Source organism: Amblyomma americanum, chromosome 1, assembly GCF_052857255.1.
Source record: "Amblyomma americanum isolate KBUSLIRL-KWMA chromosome 1, ASM5285725v1, whole genome shotgun sequence".
Classification (NCBI taxonomy): domain Eukaryota; kingdom Metazoa; phylum Arthropoda; class Arachnida; order Ixodida; family Ixodidae; genus Amblyomma; species Amblyomma americanum.
In genome coordinates, this window is record NC_135497.1 from 272,713,244 (window position 1) to 272,736,460 (window position 23,217).

General features: G+C 48.5%; 1 protein-coding gene across 1 annotated transcript in view; it reads right to left on the reverse strand.

Moving 5' to 3' along the window:
- Positions 1 to 20,765, reverse strand: part of LOC144115085 (uncharacterized) — a 120,184-nt gene extending 99,419 nt beyond the window's left edge. The window contains exon 1 of the mRNA XM_077649238.1: positions 20,619 to 20,765. Coding sequence (XP_077505364.1) covers positions 20,619 to 20,732 — 114 coding nt within the window. The 5' untranslated portion in view covers positions 20,733 to 20,765. The remainder of the gene's footprint in view (positions 1 to 20,618) is intronic.
- Positions 20,766 to 23,217: the final 2,452 nt, after the last annotated feature.

Genomic DNA, 23,217 nt, shown 5'->3' on the forward strand with positions numbered 1-23,217 from the left:
TCGCGTTGCCAACACAGCTTCCAGGTGGGCGCCCACGTGGCACAGGAATGCGCCCATGTGGCACAGGAATGTCAAGTCGTTTCCCAGCAAGGGGGGGGGGGGGGTGAAAGACCTTGCACTTCTTCGCCTGTAAGACCGGGCAAGAAGCTGCAGACAGAGAACATCAGACCCATCTCTCTCACTTCATGCCTGGGGAAGCTCTACGAGAGAATCATCACGAAACGGAACCAACTATACCTAGAAAACAAAGGGCTATACACGCACAGCATGTTTGGCTTCAGAGCAAACCTATCGACACAAGACGTCCTCCTACAGATCAAGGAGGAGGTCCTCGAAACAGCACCCAAAACGGGCGAAAACATAGTCATGGCCCTCGACATCAAGGGGGCCTTTGACCACGCAGCCATCATGAGCCACGCAGCCATCATGGAAGGGCTGAATAACGCCAACTGCGGAAGGACCCATGACTACGTGAGGACCTTCCTGACCAACCGAACGGCCACAGTAGGACTTGGGGACTTGAGAAGCGATATCTTCACTACCCCGAGCAAAGGAACGCCACAAGGCTCCGTCATCTCGCCCATATTATTTAACATACCGATGATTGGTCTAGCCAAGAAACTCAGCAAGATCGAAGGTATACAACACGCAATGTACGCAGATGATATTACAGTATGGGTCAACCAAGGCTCCTTGGGAGAAAAACAAGAGAAACTGCAAGATGCAGCAAGCTGCGTGGAAGATTATGTTAAAGAAAGGGGACTAGCCTGCGCCACAGAGAAATCCGAGCTCCTGAGAGTAGGAAGACGCCCCACCCAAGTAGAGCTAGAAGTGAAGCTCGAGGGACAAAACGTACCAGAGAGAAACATGTTACGAGTCTTGGGCATGTGGATCCAAGGAAGTAATAAATGCAGCCACACGATCAGCCTGCTCCAAAAGTCAACGGAGCAGATGAGTCGTATGATAACCAGGATCTCCCAAAGAAGATACGGAATGAAAGAAGCTGATACGATAAAACTGGTCAGGAGTCTGGTGGTCAGCAGAGTCACCTATACTCGCTCCCGTACCACCCCATGAACAAGCAAGAAAGGGAAAAAGCTGGCACGCTCTTAAGAAAAGCATACAAGACGGCGCTACACCTGCCTAGAAACACGCCAAACGACAAGCTACTGCAGCTGGGGCTCAGCAAAACCTTCAGCGAACTAGCGGAAGCACAGCTCAAGACGCAGAATTCCAGACTCCGAACGTCAGCCGCCGGCCGAGCACTCCTAAAGAGGTTAAGTTACGACATGGAAGGGCATTTTGATCGATCCGCCGATATCCCCGACAACATCCGTAAAACCCTCCAAGTCTGTCCTATACCAAAGAACATGGACCCGCATCTCCACGCGGCTAGAAGACAGGCGCGGGCAGACTATGTGTAACGCCATTTGGCTAAACTAGAAAACACAGTGTACACGGACGCAGCGCTTTATCCGTAGGATAAACGCACAAGAATAATCAATGCCGCAGGAGCAGTCGTGGATTACGCCGACAAACCGATCACATACGCAACCCTACGGGGCCACACGGTAGCAGAGGGGGAGGAAGTCGCCGTTGCACTAGCGGCGGCCGAAGGCTATCGGAGAAACAAATCACTGATCATATTAACAGACTCGAAATCCACATGCAGGAACTACGCGCAAGGTAGAGTCTGCAAAGCGGCCCTAAGAATCCTCCTCGAAACAGGGCCCCCTAGCCAAAAAGTAACCCACAAGATACTCTGGATACCGGCACACACGGGGATAGAGGGAAACTCAAGGGTGGACAGATTAGTTTGCGAGATCACGTTCCGAGCTGAGCTGTTGGAGACCCTAGAGAACCCTACCATAGTGGAGCCAGTATATGCGGAGCTGCTAAATTGCTACAGAGGACAGAGGCTCAAGTACCTTCCGCCACACAACTCATTAGCACAACAAGAAGACAACAAGAAGCAGTGAACTGGCGGAGACTGCAAACAGGAACATTCTTCAACCTATACATTCTACACAAAATGTATACCCTACACAATTCAGGGACACATGCCCGTGGTGCGGGGCAACCCCCACGCTATACCACATTACATGGAAGTGCAAACGCAGTTATGCATTCCACAAACTCAAAACCCCGAGTGCGGAGCAATGGGAGGGTCTGCTCACCAGCAGCGAGCTCACAGCCCAAAGGGCCCTTGTGCAGCACGCATGCGAAGCAGCAAGACTCAGCGGAGCCCTGGAATAGGGGCCCGACCTTGCGAAGAGGCCAGACGTCAACGATGAAGACGACGGCCCACCGCTAATCTCATTGAGATTTAAATAAATGTTTTTCTCTCTCTCTCCGACAGACTACGTGCTGGGAACAGAAAAAAAAATATGGCAAACGACTTATTTTTCGCGAAATTAATATTTCTCGAATGCCGGTTAAAGTCACAGCTGACGAAGCACAAGTGTCAGGGCCCGTCAACGGCCGTTTCTTCAACATGACACTTTAGTGCAATGCTATGCTGCCCAGGTACAACAGGCGTTGGAGCAAAGATAAAGTGCAGTGGACGCGAGGTGGACTGAGAGCAAAAGTGGTGAAGGCGGCATGGCTCAGAGAGGTGTATCGTGAATTCGAAGGGCGCAAAGACGCTGCGCGGAACGGATACCCTGTAGCAGGTATAAGTATCGTGAAATAAATGTCTGAGTCAGCGTGAATTTCCACTAGAACACCTCATTTGTACCGTATGCGCATGTTAAGGACAGGAAGAACATACTGTATTTAGAAAATTTATTCTTGCCTACCTATAAGCCAACATTTTGCTCAAAAAATTCTTGGGAGCAATTTTTCGCGGGTTGTACGCGATTCGCGAAAACTGTGTAAAATGAAGTCCTTTACAGTATTTATCGCTGTAAACTTAGTTTCAAGGCAGTCAGTGGATAGTCTACTCTACACACTGCGAATAGGAAAATGAAACAGGTTTCTTCATTGACTTGAGGCTGTGATAGTCTGTAGACAGCGGATAGACAAAACTAGTCCTTCGTGCCAGCTTGCACTTGCATAGACAGTCCACGAGTCTTGAACTTACAAAACTGACTCTTCTACCGAGCTCAGTTCATAAACAGCCTAAAGCGCACGAGTGAATGAAATGTAATTTATTTCCTTCTTTATTCGTGTCTATAGGTCGTCTATGTTTATGTTTATGTTTATGTTGTGCCGGGTCGCCGATATCATATCACGCCACGTGATGCACTGCGGTCTGTGGACAGAATACGCCGCGAATACACTCGCTCGGTGATTGGACAGCTCTCGTGTATGCTTCTTCGTGCTGGCATCGCAATTTATGGCTGAAATGTATAGTCTGTAAACGGTCAGTAGACAGCCTACCAAGCATTTTTTCAAGGGTTAGCCCACTTCTGAGAATTCTGAGATACTGAAGACTGCATTCGAAAAAGAAACTTGCCCTTGTTTCGCGACTCCAAACTTACCCTCGTTTCACAACTCCCAATTGTTTCGCAATTTCTATCTCCCTGTCAATGCACAGAAAACATAAATTATTGAGAGCATAAATTATTCTGCTTTGTTGAAGGATAGGAGCGCGACTTGAATCTAGAAACTCGACTCCGAGGGCGTATTCAAAGACAACCTGAGAGTTAGTTGAATGTGCGGTCTTTTTCGCCGCACGAGAGGTGTGGCTTTCGACAAGAAGAGATCGTGTGCATCTCTACAGGGAACCGCCGGCTGTGTCAATTGATTTCCGAAAGCACGTCAGTTAAAGAACGTCGTTTCTTACGTTATTGGGCTATGGAACAAAACAACACTCACTTTATTGATCTCGCGCTCTTCACATGTTTCTATTAGCTTTGATATATTAAAAATCACTTAATGCGTCACCTGAAGAAAGCAAAGACGGCAGAACGGATTAATATTTTTTTTTTTGCAGGCAGAGCCACAGAAACGAAAGATATATAAAAGCCGGAAATATATAGGGAACGTGCTACACTAACGGGCAACAGCACCAGGAAAAAATAGCACGAGGCGATTTTATTTGTAAATTTTCAAGCAGTTTGTGAAGGTTGTCCTTTCCACCTTTCTTGGCGTATTTTTAACAGACTTTGACTGTCGTAGTGTTCAGTCCAACTGGGATATGTTTGCTTCTAAAATTGCTGAACTTACAAACAAATACATCTCACTTCGCACCCTCGCATTTAACCATAACGCTACGGGGTACAACATCTGTTTCAAGCGCTTGTCTAATAAAAAAGGCGTCTCTATAAATCAGCCAAAGGTTCCTCTAGCAAAACGCGGTGGACTAAATACAAACTGGCAGCCCACGAGTATGCAACCGCACTTAAGCAAGCCAAGGATAATTTTCTTCTTAATACCTTGCCATCCATGCTTAACACCGACATCAAAAAATTCTGGCGCGTCATTAATCCCAAGCTGATGATATGATAACTCTGATTGACAGCTCTTGCTATGTTATTCCAACTAACGAATGTGCGTCCGTACTTAACGAAGTTTCCTGCGCAACTTTTCGTCAACCACCGATATCCACGTCCAATCCACAGACGTCAGCGATTACCCAGCAATGTTTCCCATAACCATTGAAGCAGCAGGCGTCGAATCAATATTCAATCTCTAAACCATCTTCCGCTCCTGGGCACGATTTAATCAATGCGAAATTTTTGAAAAACACGAACAGTTATTCTTCCATTTTTCTAACAATGATTTTCCAGCAGTCGCTCGAAAAAGGTTCCTTTCCTGCTGAATGGAAGGTCGGGAAGGTGATCCCGCTCTATAAATCAGGTGACAAGCATTGTCCTACCGCCCGATTTCGCTCACTTGCATTCCATGTAAAATTCTAGAATATATACTTGCTTCAAATCTTGCTAGCTTTCTCGAAACTAATTCATTTCTTTTCATCATCGCAACATGACTTCTGCAAGACATATTCAAGTGAAACACAACTAGAATCATTTACTAATAAGCTAAACATCATCCTTGACCGCTCTTCACTTGCCAGCTGTATATTTTTAGATTTTTCTAAAGCGTTTGTCAAAGTATGCCATAATCTTCTAATGTTTAAGTTGAATCGACTTAACATCGATCCCAAACTGCTTTCGAATGCTTTCTTTTAAACCATTCACAATTTGTTTATGCTAATGACTCAGCCTCGCAGCCAAGTAGAGTACAATCTGGCGTACCTCAAGGGTCTGTACTTGGTCCCCTCCTTTTTTTAATTTTCATTAATGATCTACCCTCTTGTGTTTCCTCTAATATTCACTTATTCGCAGATGATTGCGTGATCTTCAGGGAAATAATAAGTGACAATGACATATCTTCTCTTCAAGCAGACCTTAACGCTATCTCTATTTGGTGCCAATCATGGTCAATGGAATTAAACATTAAAAAATGAAAATTTCTGCGTGTGTAAAGAACTTCTAGTCAGCTACCTTCGTATGTCACGTTAATAATGTCCCTCTAGATCCTGTTTCATCTTACAAACATTTTCGTATCCATATTACTAGCAACCTCACTTGGTCCATTCACACATCTTACGTAATTAATAATGCCAATCGCATGCTGGGATATCTAAAACGTAATTTCTCTAAGGCACCTTCTTCCTTAAAAGTATTGCTATATAAGTCACCGATCCGCTCAAAGCTCGAGTATGCTGCAGCAGTTTGGGATCCCTTTCAGCAAAACCTAATTCACTCATTAGAAATGGTACAAAACAATTCTGCTCGTTTTATTCTTTGCAATTATAACCGAACTGCCAGCATTTCTGCAATGAAACTAAGTCTTAGCTTGCCATCGTTAGCATCTCGCCGTAAAGCCCTTAGACTTTCACTTTTTCACAGGATATTTCATCATCCCTCCCTTCGCGGCGAACTTATCTCCCCTCCCCAATGCATTTCATCAAGGTTAGATCACAGTAACAAAGTCGTAATTCCACTATGCAAAACCAATGCCATGTTTCAGTCATTCCTCCCGCACATACCTGTTGAGTGGAATCACCTTCCCGCGTCAACCGCTACCATTGCTGACATTCAACACTTCAAGACCGCATTACGGAACATTGTATAAGTAGGACCATCTGATTCTTTTTGTTGTACTACCCATTTTTTTCACCGTATTGCTGCGCTGTATGTACTGTATTATATTATATTAACCAGCACATCAAGAACCCATTAGATAATATTGTATGACTAGTAGCCATCATTTCTGTATTACTAATTTCTTTGCTTCTTTGCATGTTGTTTCTTTTTATTATTTATTTAACCACTCCCCTCTATAATGCCTCTGGCCCTGAGGGTAAACGAAATAAATAAATAAATAAATAAATAAATAAATAAATAAATAAATAAATAAATAAATAAATAAATAAGCACTTGCGTCAATGTTATTTTACGGGGCCTGAAACTCTGGGCAGATGGAACACGAAACTGTGACGCAAAATCATGTTTTATTTAGGATGCATCAGTCTCTAAAATGCATGTCCCAAGCACAAGTAAACGGGCTCAGAAACACGTCTACAGCAGAAAAATGCTATGAGCAGTTAGGCATTCCGGGCGCGTTTTTCTACTCCCGCATTGAATGTCGCCGCTTCTGGAGTGTAATGTCAGCGCATAACAGCTTGCCAAGAAATTTGACGCAGTGAAAAGAATGCAGCAGAACTCTATTCCCAAAGTGCGAAGTGTATGCCGCGCTTAGGAGAAATATAAAAAACAAATAAAAAGAAAAGTAAACGAAATTACGCCGCATACATTTTCCGCCTATCCGGCGCAAATTGAATTAATGCCTAATTAAGTGAACGCTTTTGTAAAATTGGAAGAAAACATAATTAGGTACACGAAAGAAGTTTGTTCTTTATCTTGTTTTCATGAGTCATAAAGGTTTTGAGTTCGGTGTTCACAACATCATGCCCGACGTGTACAATCCTTTCAACGTTATTTGCTTATTCACCAAGATCTCACTAAGTTTGTTAACGTCCTCAGCTCTTCCGCGCAAATCATCCTAGAATAATCCGTGGGAAGCGTAACCGCCCCCCCCCCCCCCCCTCGCCGGAAACACACGGAATTTTTTTTTATTTGCTCTCGTCGATTCCTTTCCTGCTTGATTGCGTAGCGCGACCACTTTTGAGCCAGCAGTTGCTCAACCACTTTAGCTCATCTTCTTTCTGCCATGCTCTAATCGCGCCGTAGATGTAATAAAGCACAGAGCATCTCATCCCGAGATCTGTCGCGCGCAACCTAGCAGACTATGAATCGCTGAGTGCCAATCCTTCCTCATCTATCACTGTCAGTGCGCGTCGTCGCGATGCGGAACGGTGCCGGATCCAATCAAGCCGACAGTCGCCACACACGCAAGTGCAGCATTTCTCAAGGAGCCGAGCTCTTCATCGAAGCGCCGTCGCAAGCAGCAGCGGCGGTGGTTCCAAACCGCTGCTCCACATGCAGTAGTTCTGTGTGCTTGCCGCGCGGGATGCCCGCCGCGGGCATCGCGGGCTCATTATAAATTGGCCAGGCTCGTTTACCCGCTGCGAGTGGAGGCGTTCCAGAAAACAGCCCTGAGGCAACAGTGCTGGGCAGCGGAGTTGCCTCCACACCGCGGAGACGGGAAAAGAACGCGCGTGCTGCGTGCCGAAGAAAGAAAAAAAAAACGAGTATAGCAGCCGGAGGGCATCGCGAGAGAGGGCTGGCTAACGTTCGCGGCAAGACCAAGTGGTCAGACGACGTACACCGGGTGGCACAAGGAAAGAGGAGACCACGAATAACAATTCGGTCGACGGCGAAGCGGCGGGGGTATTGTATAGGCGCTAGTGATGCAAAACTATCGGTAAATTGGCTGTCGATAGTGTGAAAAGGGTATCGATCTATAGATAGCGCAATGACAATCGATAATATTACTATCGATAGTGCCACGATAGGACTCGTCGTTCTCGCAGTGCGAGAACGCTGCGTCGTGTCATAGTTATCACCTCCTCCAAAGCACGCAATCAATCAGGTGATCGAAAATGAGGTGACAGAAAAATGCGCAGAATGTAACCAACCCCTGTACATATAGCCTTAGTAGATTACGAGAAAGCATTAGACACAGTCGAAACCTGAGCAGTCATGCAGGCATTACGGAATCAGGGTGTCGATGAGCTTTCTATAAAAATGCTGCAAGATATCTATAACGGCTACACAGCCACCATAGTCCTCCATAAAGACAGAAATAAAATTTCAATAAGGAACGGTGTCAGGCAGTGAGTCACGATCCCTACACTACGGCGTCCCTCATAGCCCGAGTCGCTCTGGGACGTTAAACCTCGTAAACCAGAAACCGGATCACGAGAGTGAAATAACTATAAGAACAAGAATGGGGTTTATTGCATTTGGCAGGTTCTCTCAGATCATGAATGGCAGTTTACCAATGTCCCTCAAGAAAAAAGTATATAATTGCTATATCTTACCGGTGCTCACCTCTGCTTGCTCACCTACGGGGCAGAAACGCGGAGGCTAACGAAAAGGGTTTAACTTGGATTGAGGACAACGCAGCGAGCTATGGAAAGAAAAATACAGGTGTAACGTTAAGAGACAGAAAGAGGGCAGAGTGGGTCAGGGACCAAACGCGGCTTAATGGCATCCTAGTCGAAATAAGGAGGAAGATAGGGACTTGGGCAGGACATGTAGTGCGAAGGCAAGGTAACCGCTGGTCCTTAAGGGTAACAGAGCGGATTCCAAGAGAAAGTAAGCGTAGCAGGGGGCGGCAGAAGGTTAGGTGGGCGGATGAGGTTAAGAAGTTTGCGGGGATACGGTGGCCGCAGCTGCCACGGGACAGGCTAAATTGAAGAGATATAGGAGAGGACTTTGTCTTTCAATGGGCGTAGTTAGGCTGATGATGATGATGATGATAATGATGGTGATGATGATACCACTCACTCAGGAAGCCAAGTTTATGTTGCAGTGGGTTCTCGCGGTTGATTTAGTGCTATCAAGAGTATAAAATCATCCGCGCGAACTCACTGCAGCATAAACTTGGTTTCCCGAGTGCGTGGTATGGAGGTGGTGGTTACTATGACAGAACTAATACTATCCATAATCCTATCGATAGTTGTTTTCTTTTACCATCGATAGTATCGATATTATTATCGACAGTTTTGCATCACTAAAAGGCGCATACTTCTAGAGTTGCTTTCGGGAGCATGATGATGTACTAGCCGACATGTAGAGCAATCCGCGAAGCGTATCCAATGTTCGCTTGTTAATCTGTGCATATTCAAGAAGACATAAATGAGTACCGCGAGAATTCAGCTGCTCGATTTGTAACAGCTAAGCCAGACGGAGATTAAGGGATAAGTGGCGCGAAAATATATCAGTGGATATCAAAGATCCTTCAAATGCGTTTCATTTGAGCCCACCGTGGAGGCTGCAGTGGCTGGCTCCCGCTGCTGAGATGAGCGCAAGGTCGCGGCTTCGATCCATCCGCGGCGCCCACGTTTTGTAGCAGACAAAAAGTAAGGAAGCCTAAAGCTTCGGTCTCTCACAGGGGGGCGAGGAGAGAGAGAGAGAGAGAGAGAGAGAGAGAGAGAGAGAGAGAGAGAGAGAGAGAGAGAGAGAGAGAGAGAGAGAGAGAGGTCTGGCCCACGCGGTTCAAGCCCATCGCATCATCGCATAGGCCACACTCTTGAAAGCGATCAAAAAATGTAAATCTTCGGGAAAGTTGGACAGACAATGGTTTGCGAAGACTGGCGCAGTGGTGGGAGGCACGGCAGGCTCGTGTGTGCCCAATTCTTGCGGATGTCTTCTGCCGCTGCGGCAGTCTTTTCAAAGCTTGAAAGCAACTACCCTGCGGGAAGCAATGTCGTCGGTCAGCTGGTAAACACGAGAGTTTTCCTTTATGACACGACTCATGTGCGGATGCCAAGCACCGACGAGGATAATCCCTGCAAGTTATTTCCCATCCCATCAAGTTATTTACCGTGCGTCATAGACCGCCTTGAAGCTTCGGCACCTACATGTCCATTAATTATTACTATTTCCGAAGTTAAGACCACATGCTTAAATTTTAGGCTGTGGAAACGCAGTACTAATCCATTTCGAACTATTCTGAGCCGCCGCGGTGGCTCAGTGCTTATGGCGCTCGGCTGCTAGCCCGAAAGACGCGGGTTCGATCCCGACCGCGGCGGTCGCATTTCGATGGAGGCGAAATTCTAGAGGCCCGTGTGCTGTGCGATGCCAGTGCACGTTAAAGAACCCCAGGTGGTCGAAATTTCCGGAGCCCTTCACTACGGCGTCTCTCACAGTCTGAGTCGCTTTGGGACGTTAAACCCCCATAAACAAAACCTATCCTTGTAAGCGCGTGTGCCACCTACACATACGCGTAGTCGAAGCCTGCCCTCAACTCGTTTCATCACAAAATCAGGTGCGTGCCGCTGTACCGCATGAGGATGAGAGGGTAATGCTAGCTCGTGACGGCGTATCCTGTCGCGCCGATCCTGCTAGTGCTTTATGAGCAGGCGTTAGAAAAACGAGGCTAAAAGCAGCGCGCAGAGCTGGACCGCAAGCTTCAGTGAATCGAAGATGGGCCAACGCACGCCTGCAATGTGCCGCGTATGACTGACCGACTGCTGCAAATGCTAGCGCTGTTTAGTTCCACATTACCAGAAGCACCGCGCAAGCATCGATATATCGTAGATCGGGCTATAGCATTGTGAACCGCACGCAGTATTGACTTTATAGCGGCAGGAGCTCCAGATGTGCCGAAATTATCCTGCATTATGGCTCAGCAGCTAACCCTGCGGGCCGGGCATTTTTGACGACAGTTGCTCATAAGCGCCGTTGGGGTTCGTATCAATAATAACAGCTGTGTGATGACTGTAAAAACAAAATAAAAGCCATCTTCCGATCGTCTGTGATGGATGAAGTGGCGAACCAAGAAAAATAAATGCAAGAAAAGCTACCGACTTTTTCAGTTTACTAGTCTTTGCACTTCCTAGCCTTTTGAATGACGAACCATTCTCATGCGTGTACGAACCGTTATCTGCTTTTTCTCAGCATGGAAAGAACAAAGAAAGTATTATCTTTCTTCGAGTAAAATGCATATACAGTATACGCTGCACCTATAGTTGACCTTCTTTAATCTAATTTTGAATGTTGAACGTTTCAACGTTTCACTTTACGAGCGATTTAAGCCTGAAACTTCGCGCCTAAATTCTGAAATCAGCCTGTCCCTCCCTGCTTGAAGTCGTTTGTTTCCAGTTCAGTGAACCACGTACCATGCACGCTCTGGTTCGGTACGCGCATGCACGCCCGCTATGTCGCCTTTTACCATGAATCAGACTATTGCCAACTTTGCTCGGTTGAGGCGCTGGATCTAATCCAACTAGAAGCGAGTTGTACCCGTGACCGGGATGAATTGGCTGCATGAGTAGAGTACTGATACTCCCGGTTGCATTGCCAACCGACACCAGAGTGCGCAGACCTTTGAACATCGCGCAAAACGCTCACGTATCTCTCCGTGGCTCCTGCGTCGTGCTGGGTGTGTTTTGTGCTCAAGGTTTTCGCAGAAGTCAACGACTTTCCTCATCGATGACGGAGGGACGCTGGCGATTGCTATTTGTAGGGCGCGTATACGATGCAGTTTATTAGAAGCCTGTTAGTGCGACCGCTTTCGAGGGTTACGGAGCCAAAACATCTGCGTAGGTAACAGAGATAACTTCGTAGATAACAGAGCATCACCGAGGGTATGACCGCAGGATTGGTGCGAGAGCGCTCTGAGCAGCACCGCAGTCAACAGAGCGAAAGAGGGGAGCTCTGCTCAGGCTCACAAAAAGTGCGACCGCGGAAAAGAGAAATCGGACTACGCGTAGTACCCGCCGCGGTGGCTCAGTGGTTAGGGCGCTCGACTACTGATCCGGAGTTCCCGGGTTCGAACCCGACCGCGGCGGCTGCGTTTTTATGGAGGAAAAACGCCAAGGCGCCCGTGTGCTGTGCGATGTCAGTGCACGTTAAAGATCCCCAGGTGGTCGAAATTATTCCGGAGCCCTCCACTACGGCACCTCCTTCTTCCTTTCTTCTTTCACTCCCTCCTTTATACCTTCCCTTACGGCGCGGTTCAGGTGTCCAACGATATATGAGACAGATACTGCGCCATTTCCTTTCCCCAAAAACCAATTATTATTATTACTACGCGTAGTGAACACCATCTAAAAAAATTGCAGGTGGCACTTAAGCTCCGCCTTAAGGGTATGATGCGATAACGTTAATGGGTTAATTCCCACATATGCGGTATTGGTCATTCTCTGCTGTACATTCATAGATCGCTGGGAGTCCTCATACCACTCCTGGCGTAGTGGTACAGCGGTTAAGCGATGCGCCACCGCCCCCTGCGATGGCAGGTGCTGCCACCTGTGGGGCTTGTACGACACAGGTTGCTCTTCCCCAGCAACCTCTCGCGACCAATCATGAATTGAATTGCCACCTGCCATGGTGGGCAGTTTGCTCACAATCCGGTGGGCAGGTTTTGATGACGTCACAAGGTCGCGTGACCCAGGTGGCCCACGTGCCACCCAGGTTGCTTCTCTGGGGATTTTTCGTGGATTTTTCGCTCACGGCCAACTACGCCGACGACGACTACGCCGACTTTTCTGCGACACGGGACCCTTAGCTATCGCGTTAAAAGTCTGCTTCGTTCTTGCCTTCTTGTTCTCGCACCTGCAGTTCGCGACAACGAGGAATGCAACTAGCTGCCGTGTATTAGTCTCTCTTAAGACGGTGACTGATGGCCACACAGGGACACCGCAGTAGAAGTCTCCGGATTAACTTCGACCGCCTGGTGCTCTTTAACATAGACTGACACTGCGCAGTACGCGGGCGTTTCTTCTTTTTTTTTTAATTTCGCCTCCAGCGAATGCGGCCGCGACAGCCGGTACTCGATCCCGCGACCTTTGCCAATGCTGTATTTGAAAATATTATTTATGGTCTAAGTCATTGGTCTTTTAATTTTGCTGTCATATTGTTATGCGAGGAATGCTAAATATTGCCACGTTATTTGACACCAACAGCATTCTGGGGAATGTGCGAACGAACGAGCTGCGTAAGATTGTCTGAAATGGCGGTGCTCGGCTTGCTGTGTGCGTCCTACGGCGGCTCGCTGACGTCACCCTATTTTTGCCATCGCTGGGATTTTCGCTACCATCTGCGAGTACACAAACATACACACACATGTCGCCAGCTTTTCTCGTAATGGGACTAGTAACGCTTTCGCATTAATATTATTCATTTCTTTCGAACCCTTCCGCGAAGTCAGTGGTCTGACTTCTTCGCGCTATACCTTTCCGACAGCCAATTTTTTTAGCGGTGCAGGCTGGACTCGTTACGTCCTGGGTGAAATACGTGTGCAACGGGGGGTAAACCGGAAAAACGGCTCGTCAAAGTCAACGTGCACCCTTTGCGAAAAGTGACCAGCCACGCTGTGTGGCCGGCTATGCATCGCCTGTGCTCCAAATCCCACGAAAATGAGAATAACGCTCATCCATGCTGCAAAAGACTGCAACTTACACGGCTTAGGAGCAAACCCTATGTGTTCTACTTTTGACAAAGGCCGGAAATGACACCGCCATCGGCCATGAAACGTTGTTGTAAGCATGACGATATAGCGCAATAGCCTTCTCACGGTGTCATCAAAGGTTTGGTTTATGGTTTATGGGGGTTTAACGTCCCAAAGCTACTAAGGCTATGAGGGACGCCGTAGTGAAGGGCTCCGGAAACTTCGATCACCTGGGGTTCTTTAACGTGCACTGACATCTCACAGTACACGGGTCTCTAGAATTTCGCCTCCATCGAAATTCGACCGCCGCGGCCAGGATCGAACCCGCGTCTTTCGGGCCAGCAGCCGAGCGCCATAACCACTCAGCCAGCGCGTCGGCCAGGTGTCATCAAAGATAGATACTTTTCAAGGCGTTGATGCCGCCCTGCTGCCGTGAATGGTTCCGTGTCTACAGAGCCGACAGCATGATCAGGAAGAGTCCGTAGACATCCCGCCTTCCCTCCCCCATGTACCGTCATTCCCATAAGTAACAAGGCAACGGGGATTGCTTTTACACATACGTGCTCCGAAAACCCCGTGGCTTGGTTACTTTTGGCGAATGCGATAGGTGCCCACCCATATACCGTGCTGGCGTGCTTCGTTTCGCCAGCGGATGCTGCGGCGAGCTCGCCTCAAGTCTGCTGTCGCCAGAACCTCTGCTCTCAGATTAGTAGCGAAGCTGCAAAAGAGCAATGCCGGCTAGTCATACACTCACGTTGTGGGCGCGAGATATTGCTATACGGAGCAACACCTACTGGGCAGAAAATGCAGCTGGTAGCGTACCTTCAGCCCTGCGTGCGTCGACCAGTCCTCGCAACAGAGTAATGCAGCGTGAAGTAGGTACGTCCAAGTAGAGTATTAAATAAACGTAAGAAATAGTTAAAGAGCGTATCCATAACCTGAGCACAGAATGAGAAATCGTACGCATGCGCAGAGATTATGCGTAAACTTCGGCAGCCCATGCTGTTACCTTTGGTCGCATGCTCCATTGTTTACAATCACATTGCCTACTTTATCGCGCGACCAGATGCATGCCACACCATGGCCTCGTATGTACACTGACCGCTTATGCTTTCAAACTAGCTCGCACTCCTGGTCTCAAAGTCCCGTCCTTCGTGCGCTCTGCCTTCAGCTTGAACCATGTGCCGACTAGCCCAGACAAATACTTCATTGCGTAGTATACGTAGCGCGTGCAAACCTCGAAGCATCGTTGAGATACGGGAGGGCTCCGCGTGCACACAAAAACGATGACCCTGAAACGCGTATTCTCAAGTAGTGATATAGAGAAAACTGTAGACAGGAGAACGGCGCGTGACATAAAAAAAAAAGATGGTGTGTACTGTGCAGGAATAAAAAAGAAAGGAAACAACAAAAGGGGGTGGGGGAGCAGAGGAAAGAAAGCGAACGCTATGGCTGCGGTGGTGGCCACTCGCCTTTCCAAGTCTCGTCTCAAGATGACCGCGGGAGAAAGGGAGAAAGAAAAAAGAAACGGGCGTGGGGAGGTGAGGGGACGAAAAAAAAAAGGGGGGGGGGCGGTGGGCCGAGGGCGGCAGAAAATCCGTCCGAGACTGAAGCGACGCAGCCGCCCCATTTTGATGCCTGCGGTGTGCCCGCAAACGCCATCGCCGTTAGGTGGAGAAGGGAAAGCGTGGAGACCGAATCTGGCACAAGACGCCATTTCTCAGTCGCCAGCGGAGTGAAGGTCGGCCGCCGCTCTCCAAGCGCCAACACGATCGCATTATTCCACTCTTTTGCTTCGCCCCCTGCGCCTCGCTCAGCGCAGCTATCAACCGGCTCGTTTCTCTCTGGAATCTGTGGGCAAACGTAAAAGGCGCGTGCCTCCACGAACGGACACGGCTGCAAGCGCGAGGGGGCGACAGAGGAGAAGGAGCGTTAACTTTCTCGGCGTATATGCCTTGCGCCGCCAATCCGAAACTGGGCCACGTAGCTTCGTGGAGAGAGTGCGCAGTCTGGCATGATTCAAGCTGGAAAGGAATGCAGACATGAATATCGAGAAATTACGTAAGGAGAGGGTTTAACGCCCCTAGGGCACTGCAACCTTTCCGCGAAAGGAAGGAAGAAAACGAGCTGCCGATCAGTCGAACTCGTTGAGAGCGCAGTTGCCGCAACAGTTCTTTTGAGATCGTTCACTGTCTGCGTTGTTACGTTTGGAGACGCCAACATGCCAAGAATATTAAAGCCACTGGGACTCATCAATCTACCGAGGCTTCAAAGGGCCGTCGATGTGGTTGCAGCGCTACGAGTGCAGGTGGTGGCGTCTACAAGGGTCATTCCCCCCCCCCCCCCCCCCCTTGCTGTTTAGGGGGTGAAACGGCTCCCCGCTGTCTGAGAAAGGCTTTAGTGAACCTGTCTTTTGTTCTCAACGCCGGACCAACCCGGGACATTTTTCTCCCGGAGGGGACGGCGGGGGAGCCGGCGAGCGGCGGAACTGCAAATCAGCCGTGACAAATGCGGCCGGGTTTGGCTAAGCCAACGTCTCTGGAATCTTCGTGCTTCGAAAACAACTTCGACTTGGACTGTGCTTTCCCACGCTCTACGTGACAGCTTCTGCGAACTGCGGTGGGATCCATTCGCCCCCACACTACCGCTGTGAAGTGCAGGTGACTGACCTTCAACGCTCTCAATGGGACCCCCTTCGGGCTATTCATCACTGAAGCCTGGACAGCGCGGACACTAATCTGCCAGAAGTGGCAAGAGTGTGTGGATGGGGGCGGACCCGGAAGACTGGACACGTGATCTACATCACAGTGATTCGACGCATTTTTAATGAACTAGATTCCCCAACTAGGGACCTGGGGACAGCGGACCCTATTTAAGCAGCGATCTGGCGTGTGTTCGCCAGCTCCCGATTCACTCTTTCAATCTTTGTATAAATGTAAATAAACCCTTCAGTCTCTCCTTCACCTCGAAGACCCTCTCATCTCTTCGTCAACCCCACTACAGCAGTCTCCCGATCCGGAACCCGGGGACACCGACCTTGGCGAGAGACGGCACAGGCGAACCAGGGGCCCGCATCTAACAGCGTGCACTCCGCTTGTCAATTCAAGGCCCTAGAAAGAGGCGCGCAGCGGCATATTGTGGGTGCGGGTGCAGCAGTATGCCAAATTTCGCCGCATTTCCCGACTGTAAACGGCTGTCGACTGCGCGAGACACAAGACACGAAAGACCTGAACCTACAGGAATGCACGTTGCCGGGTGTGTGTACCTCGGAAGCCACTAATGATAGCGCAGCGGTGTGTAAATTGTAACTGGCATGAACTCAGACCGTGTCTCTCAATCTCACACCCGTGGAAATATTTCTAGCCACATTTGTCCGCTAGTCCTTGTGTGGATGCTTGTGCAGCATGTAAGGATAGTCTACTACTCAAATTTCCTTTTCGTAATCTTCACGACTGTAAACTATGGACAGAGGCCGCCGCCCGTACATGCTCTCAAATTGCTGGACAATGGACTTCGGGCAGTTAAAAGCGGAGTGCACCGTCAGAATATTTGGCCCCACTGTGCACGATGTCAAAATGGAACAGCATTCTGGATGCATGTGCAGTAATGTGGACAGAGTAAGTATATAATGTCACATTTATAGCCTACAGATGAAATACCCCGGGATACATGTACTGCACTGCACTAATTTTACTACCGTTCTCGTCCTGTTGCTTGCAAAAAAAGATCACCGTGCAGGCTAGCCAGCAATGACGAAAAGATTTGCGCGCCGGGTGGAAAGCGGAATCATCATCATCATCAGCCTGACTACACCCACTGCAGGGCAAAAGCCTCTCCCACAAATTAATCTGGATTCCGGCACACACGGGGATAGAAGGAAACGAAAGGGCAGACAGCTTGGCTCGAGAGATCACGTACCGAGCCGAGCGGCCACACGCCCTGGGACAGCACTTCACCGTGGAGATCGGATTTTCAGAACACCTAAACTATCAAAGAGGCAGGAGAATTAGATACTCCCCGCCACATAAGGGCCTCACACAACACGAAGCAGCTAGTTGGCGGAGGCTGCAAACGGGAACATTCTTTAACCTACATATACTTAGCAAGATATATCCTGCACAGTATAGGAACACATGCCCGTGGTGCGGGGCAACCCCCACGCTTTACCATATAACCAGGGAGTGTAAGCGAAACTACACGTCCCACCAACACAAAACCCCGAGTGCGGAGCAGTGGGAGAGCCGGCTCACCAGCTGCGAGCTCGCCGCCCAAAGGGCAATGGTGCAGCACGCAAGCGAAGCAGCGCGACTCAGTGGAGCCCTGGACTAGGGTCCCAACCCTGCTTTGAAGGTCAAGAGTCTGCAGCGATGCAGACGAAGACCGAACGCTAAACACTTAATGGACCAAATAAAGTTTTTTTTTCTCTCTCTCTCTATCCCATGTCTCTCCAATTAACCCGTTTCTTTGCCAGCTGCGCCCTCAGGTATGACCGCAAAATTCTTCATCTCCTCTGCCCACCTAACTTTCTGCCGCCCCCTGCTACGCTTGCAAGCCTTCTCTTGGAATCCATTCCGTTACCCTCAAGGACCAGCGGTGATCTTGCCTTCGCATTACATGCCCTGCCCAAGCCCATTTCTTCCTCTTTTTTTCGACTAGGATGTCGTTAACCCACGATTGTTCCCTCACCCACTCTGCCCGCTTCCGGTCTCTTAAGGGGGCCCCGAAACACATTTTCAATGCATTATTTTGCCTGTTGGTTGCATAGAATGAGTTATAGTGATGCTATTACCATCGGTCGCTGCGTTGTGGTTAACTTGAGCTGAACGTTTCTGCCCCATAGGTAAGGCAAGCGGAATACCGGGCTACCTGAAAATGCCCAATGTTATGCGTTTCATCAGCACGTTTAAAAGTTACTGGTTCGTGACGAAGGCAGAAGCGAATAGTGTTTGAATTGGGCAAGGGCTAGGCTGTTCAGTTTAACGGCGGCGGAATGTTGCTACGCTATCAAGCGTAAAGAGCTCTTTTCTTTCCTTCAGATTAATAATCTTTCTTTCAATCTTTGTCCGCCTGAGTCAATGGCACTCTCTGAGAGGGTGGTTGGAATTCGCGCACGACTTGCCAGTGCCGCGTAGAATAAGCAAGTGGGCCCCGTTCAAAGGCCCTGGAAACCAGTTCGCGACGCACGTTGAATAGTGGCGTTTGCCGATCGAACAGCAGCACCCTTCAGACTGTTTCCAGGAACCCATTCCTGCCCGCCCAAAATGTCCAAATGCGCACAGTTCGTGAACATTCTTTCGCAACTCGATGTGGTCGAAATTCCTCACAGCGCGGTGATAAAGATAAGTGCGGGAACGCTTAATTTTTGTTGGGATTTCATGTAACCCGGCACAATTGTCCCATCGAGTTTGTTGTTTTCTTGCGTACATTTTTTTTCTTTTTCGAGAGACAGACGACGCTCAGACCCTGGCACCTCTTGAGAGTGCAACAACTTAGAGCACAATGTAAATACATACACATTCAAACAATAAAAAGGGTCAATACTTATGCAGTCTCTGTGCTTCTGTGCTCCTTGCTTTGATAACTGTCGTGCGACAAAAGTGCTACACATATGAAGAAAAATAAAGTAATGTAATTTGGCCGTAATAGCTGATCACCCGTGTAAGCAGCAAACATTTATTTGATTACTTAGCAAGTAGAGCACTCCTCTGAATATCAAGGGCACTTAGACGGCCTGTATAAGCTGAATATCTGGTGAGCAAGATAAGAACTCCTAGCTTTCGGGTGAAATAAAAAACTACGTCAAACGTGCCCGTTTGACGCACTGTTTGGTGTGGCCTGATGAAGAGGCGGGCCGTATGGGATTACCCATGCTCCCCGGCTAATTGGCTTAAAATAGTATTTTTGTCGTCTGGGCGCGGACAGAGAAAGGTATCATACGGTTTACTGAACGTGTTAGGCTTTAATCATTCCCAGGCCTGGCACGCACTAGCTTCCAGCAGAATTTCGCGTCATCGGTACTGAGTCACTATATTATACAACCAGCCGCTTAGCTAGCGGCTTCTGCGCGCATCAACCATCGCTGGCGCCCTGCACACTGCCTGTATAAGTTTCGTGCAGTGCCCAAAGGGCGTTGCGATTGTTCGGCTGTGAGCCCGAAACTCACCTGTCGGTAGCTACTTGAGCAGCGACGAAAGCGAGGCAACATTCTGTACCCCCGATAGAAACAAGCCTTATTCTTAGCATCCGTTGACATAAATCGTGTCAGACGCGAGACACAGCCACAGTGTGTGGGCTCTCACAAGCGGCAGTTTAAGGAAGAAGGCGTTTCAGAAGTTATCAAAGGATGCCTACTCGGTAAAATAGCGAGCCCATCTGCACGACTGAATTTGCAGAGTGAAGAGCAAGCACGACTTAAGTAATATAGTCGGACACAACTCAAGAATGAAGCGGCAGATGCCCCTCAATTGAGGACCTCCAGCCAATGGCGTCGACCGATATTCATGACACTGTGGTAAACCCGATGAAGTCGTGGTTAGTCCCCTTTCACCTGCCTCCCCCTGCGATGTCAGGCTAGCAGGTCCAAAGGGATCAACCACGACATTGTGATAATCGGCCGACGCCATTGGCTGGAGGGCCTCCTTTGTGCGGTATTTGTCGCTTCGTTCTTGAGCTGTATCCGACTGCAACTGTGGAAGCCCCGAGTGTAAGTGCTGTATAGGATCGCGGTGAATTACAAGGATACTTTCTTAATGCTATAGTGGACGCAAACGTGCAAATTGATGAGACGTACTTTCAAGTCGATTACTTAAATGGTGTTTTCGCATGACCTGTAGACACAGCGTGTGTTTCGGCGATTACTTTGAAGAACTAAACAAAGACGCCTTGTTTCTTTAACTTTCCGTCCAATTTTATAGCATTGTAACGATTTTTTCCTTCTTGAGAGCTTGCTATTCGCCCAATCTTCCTCTCCTTGTTCCTTCTTCGGAAGACTCACGTCGACGAAAATGGCTCACAAGCATTTGATCTTCTTAAGGAGTTCATCGCCAAAGCAACCTGATGCGTAAAGAAAAATATTAAAGCATTACCTGCGACAGCCTCCTCGAGGCCCTGACGCCCCCTTCGCTCACCGTGATGTTCCTCTGTTTTTGAGTGTTTTCTCTTTCTTGGCTCTGCTTCCTCGCTTGATGCCACAGGCCCATGCCCGGCGCAGCACCAGGCAGTGTTCGCAATCAACACCCGAAGATGCGTAAGCGTTCTGCGCTTTTTCAATCTTTCTGATAGAAAGCGTGCTGCTCCCCTCTCGTGGATGAACACTGGTCGGCGGTGGCATTTTATTTTGAGCCACACAGCAGATGTGCCGATAAAACTATAGGCCGATAAGGAGGGCGAGTGGCTGGGAGAAACAAAGGGCTTAGCCCAGCGGCGGTGGCTATAGTGGCCCAGGCTACCAATGCAATTCAGTGACAGCGTTTTCTCGGCAGAGCTCGACACAGGACATTTTTTATTTTTCTGATACTCGGGCTTCTGAAGAAAATCATTCTTCATTGTCGATTTACGCCAAAAATTAGAGCAGTGTATAAAGTCAGCCCATGAAAGTCGCGCCACATGAAAGGAGAAAGCGGCTCCAAGGTAACCGTTGAAGGAAACATTGTCGTCTATCTTAAGTTTGCTGGACTTGAAAAGCATGAAAGAGAAAAGGAAGACTAAAAAGAAGAAGGTAATGCAAGGAAACGCGCGACAGAATGCAACACAGCGCACAAAGGTGCGCACAAATCATCGATCAGACCAGGGCAGCGAAAGCAGAACCAATGTTCACTTGTTGGCCAATGAGTGGCGAGACGAGCGCCCCGGGATTTTGTGCAGTGGAAATATTCTGTAGTCCAGCCTGCTATATGCACTAATGCACGAAAGCCAAAGTGCGGCGAGCCGAGGACGATGGAGTAAAAAATGTGGCCGGTCGCCTTGTTGCCTCCGCAGACGTGGCAGGAAGCGCCCAGCCCTTCCGATGAGAAGGAAGACGTTTTCGTAACAACCACTTCCAAGAGCAGCCGGGCGAGGAAGAGAGTAGCTTTGCAGCAGAAGAGACCAGACAGGAGTGGAAGGCAAAGGAAATGGCGCAAAAAAAGTAAAGCAAACTCGAGAGTAACTTGTTTATCTCACTTTTTTTTCGCAGCGATATCCGTGTTACCAACGTTTTTTTTTTTCGCGGGGGGGGGGGGGGGGGAGTTAAGGCCACATCTTATTAGCCTTTAGGCCTTTAGCAGCAGAGAACTGAATGACGTCACCGCTATGAGGTCACGTGATCACTTTCCGACCGATAAGAATAGAGCGTTACCGAGATCATGAGGTGTTCAATGCGAACGTGTCATCCTTGTTCACGCGGGCCTGGTCTGTATTTGAAGAGGCAGAGGGAGAGCTCTGTACAGCTATCGCTCTCATCTTTAATTTGAAAGGGTGAAGAACGTGGTAATTTGTAGAACATCACAGGCTCTTTTTTTTTTAACGACGAAAGCTGTTACATGAAGCCCTTCCTTCCGGATTCGGGATTCAACGTCCGATCACGTGACAGGTGCCGCCCACGTCATCAGCGTGAGGCAGGCACGTGACCGTGCACCCATTTGCGATCGTTGTGGTAGCCCAGGTTCCCACAAAATCTGCACGTGTTAGAACTAAGCAAAAGAATGGCAGCATCACAAGCGACAGCGTTCGCTTATTTTTTCCGTTACGCAGCAGAGCTTAAACAGGTGGCAGTCCGATCGTTTTGGAAGATTGAAGCCTGAGAGCGAACGAATGCTGCGGCTGTATCCGCCTTCCCAGTAAAGAACCTCCTTGGCAGTGCCGTCACTCCGCGTATTACTCCGCCGACGGCCGAGCGACAAGCCACCACGCGATTGGCTGAAAGGCACTCCGCGCGCGCATGGCAACTATGTTGGTTGACTGCTCCTACTCTCTGCGGTAAGTTAAAAAAGAAAAGGCGGGAATTTAAGAGGGAAATCGGCCACACAGGATAATGATTCGGAGTTTCTAAGAACGCTAGGAGCGTGTAGATCTAGTTACCGCGTTGAAAAGACCAAGCTTAAAATTCACTTATGTGCACCTTTAAGAGGAAGTGCGATAGGATTAGAGCGTCGTCTTTGTGAAGCCAAAATTCGATCTGTAGTCCGGATTTTCCCCTCACCTTAATTTTTGGGGTCCTAAATTTTGGGTGTGGGCCAACTTGGGCCCCATATCCGGCACTGGGTAGTGTGATGACAGCTCAAATGCTGTCGCATTACGAAACAATAGTGCACAGATAACAGTACCTCTTGCTGGGCTAGTTGGTGTAACATTGTGCAACAAAAGATAAAAAAAACAGCGCTAATTTTGACACAAACCACACAGAAAGACCAGACAGGACGGGCGTTGTCCTGTCTGGTCTTTCTGTGTGGTTTGTGTCAAAATTAGCGCTGTTTTTTATCTTTTGTTACACAGTGCACCGATACAAAGAAACAAACTAATCAATTTACGAATATAAGCGGAAATTATACAAAACAAAGCGAGAATGATTACATAATGATTCAATAACGTAGGGCCGGAATGACAAATGTAAAGATAATTTTATCACTCCTGTAGAGCAAAAACAATGTAAAGTAAGAGAGGAAGAAATTCACTGGCACAGGGCTCAATTTTGCGACAATAATGCAA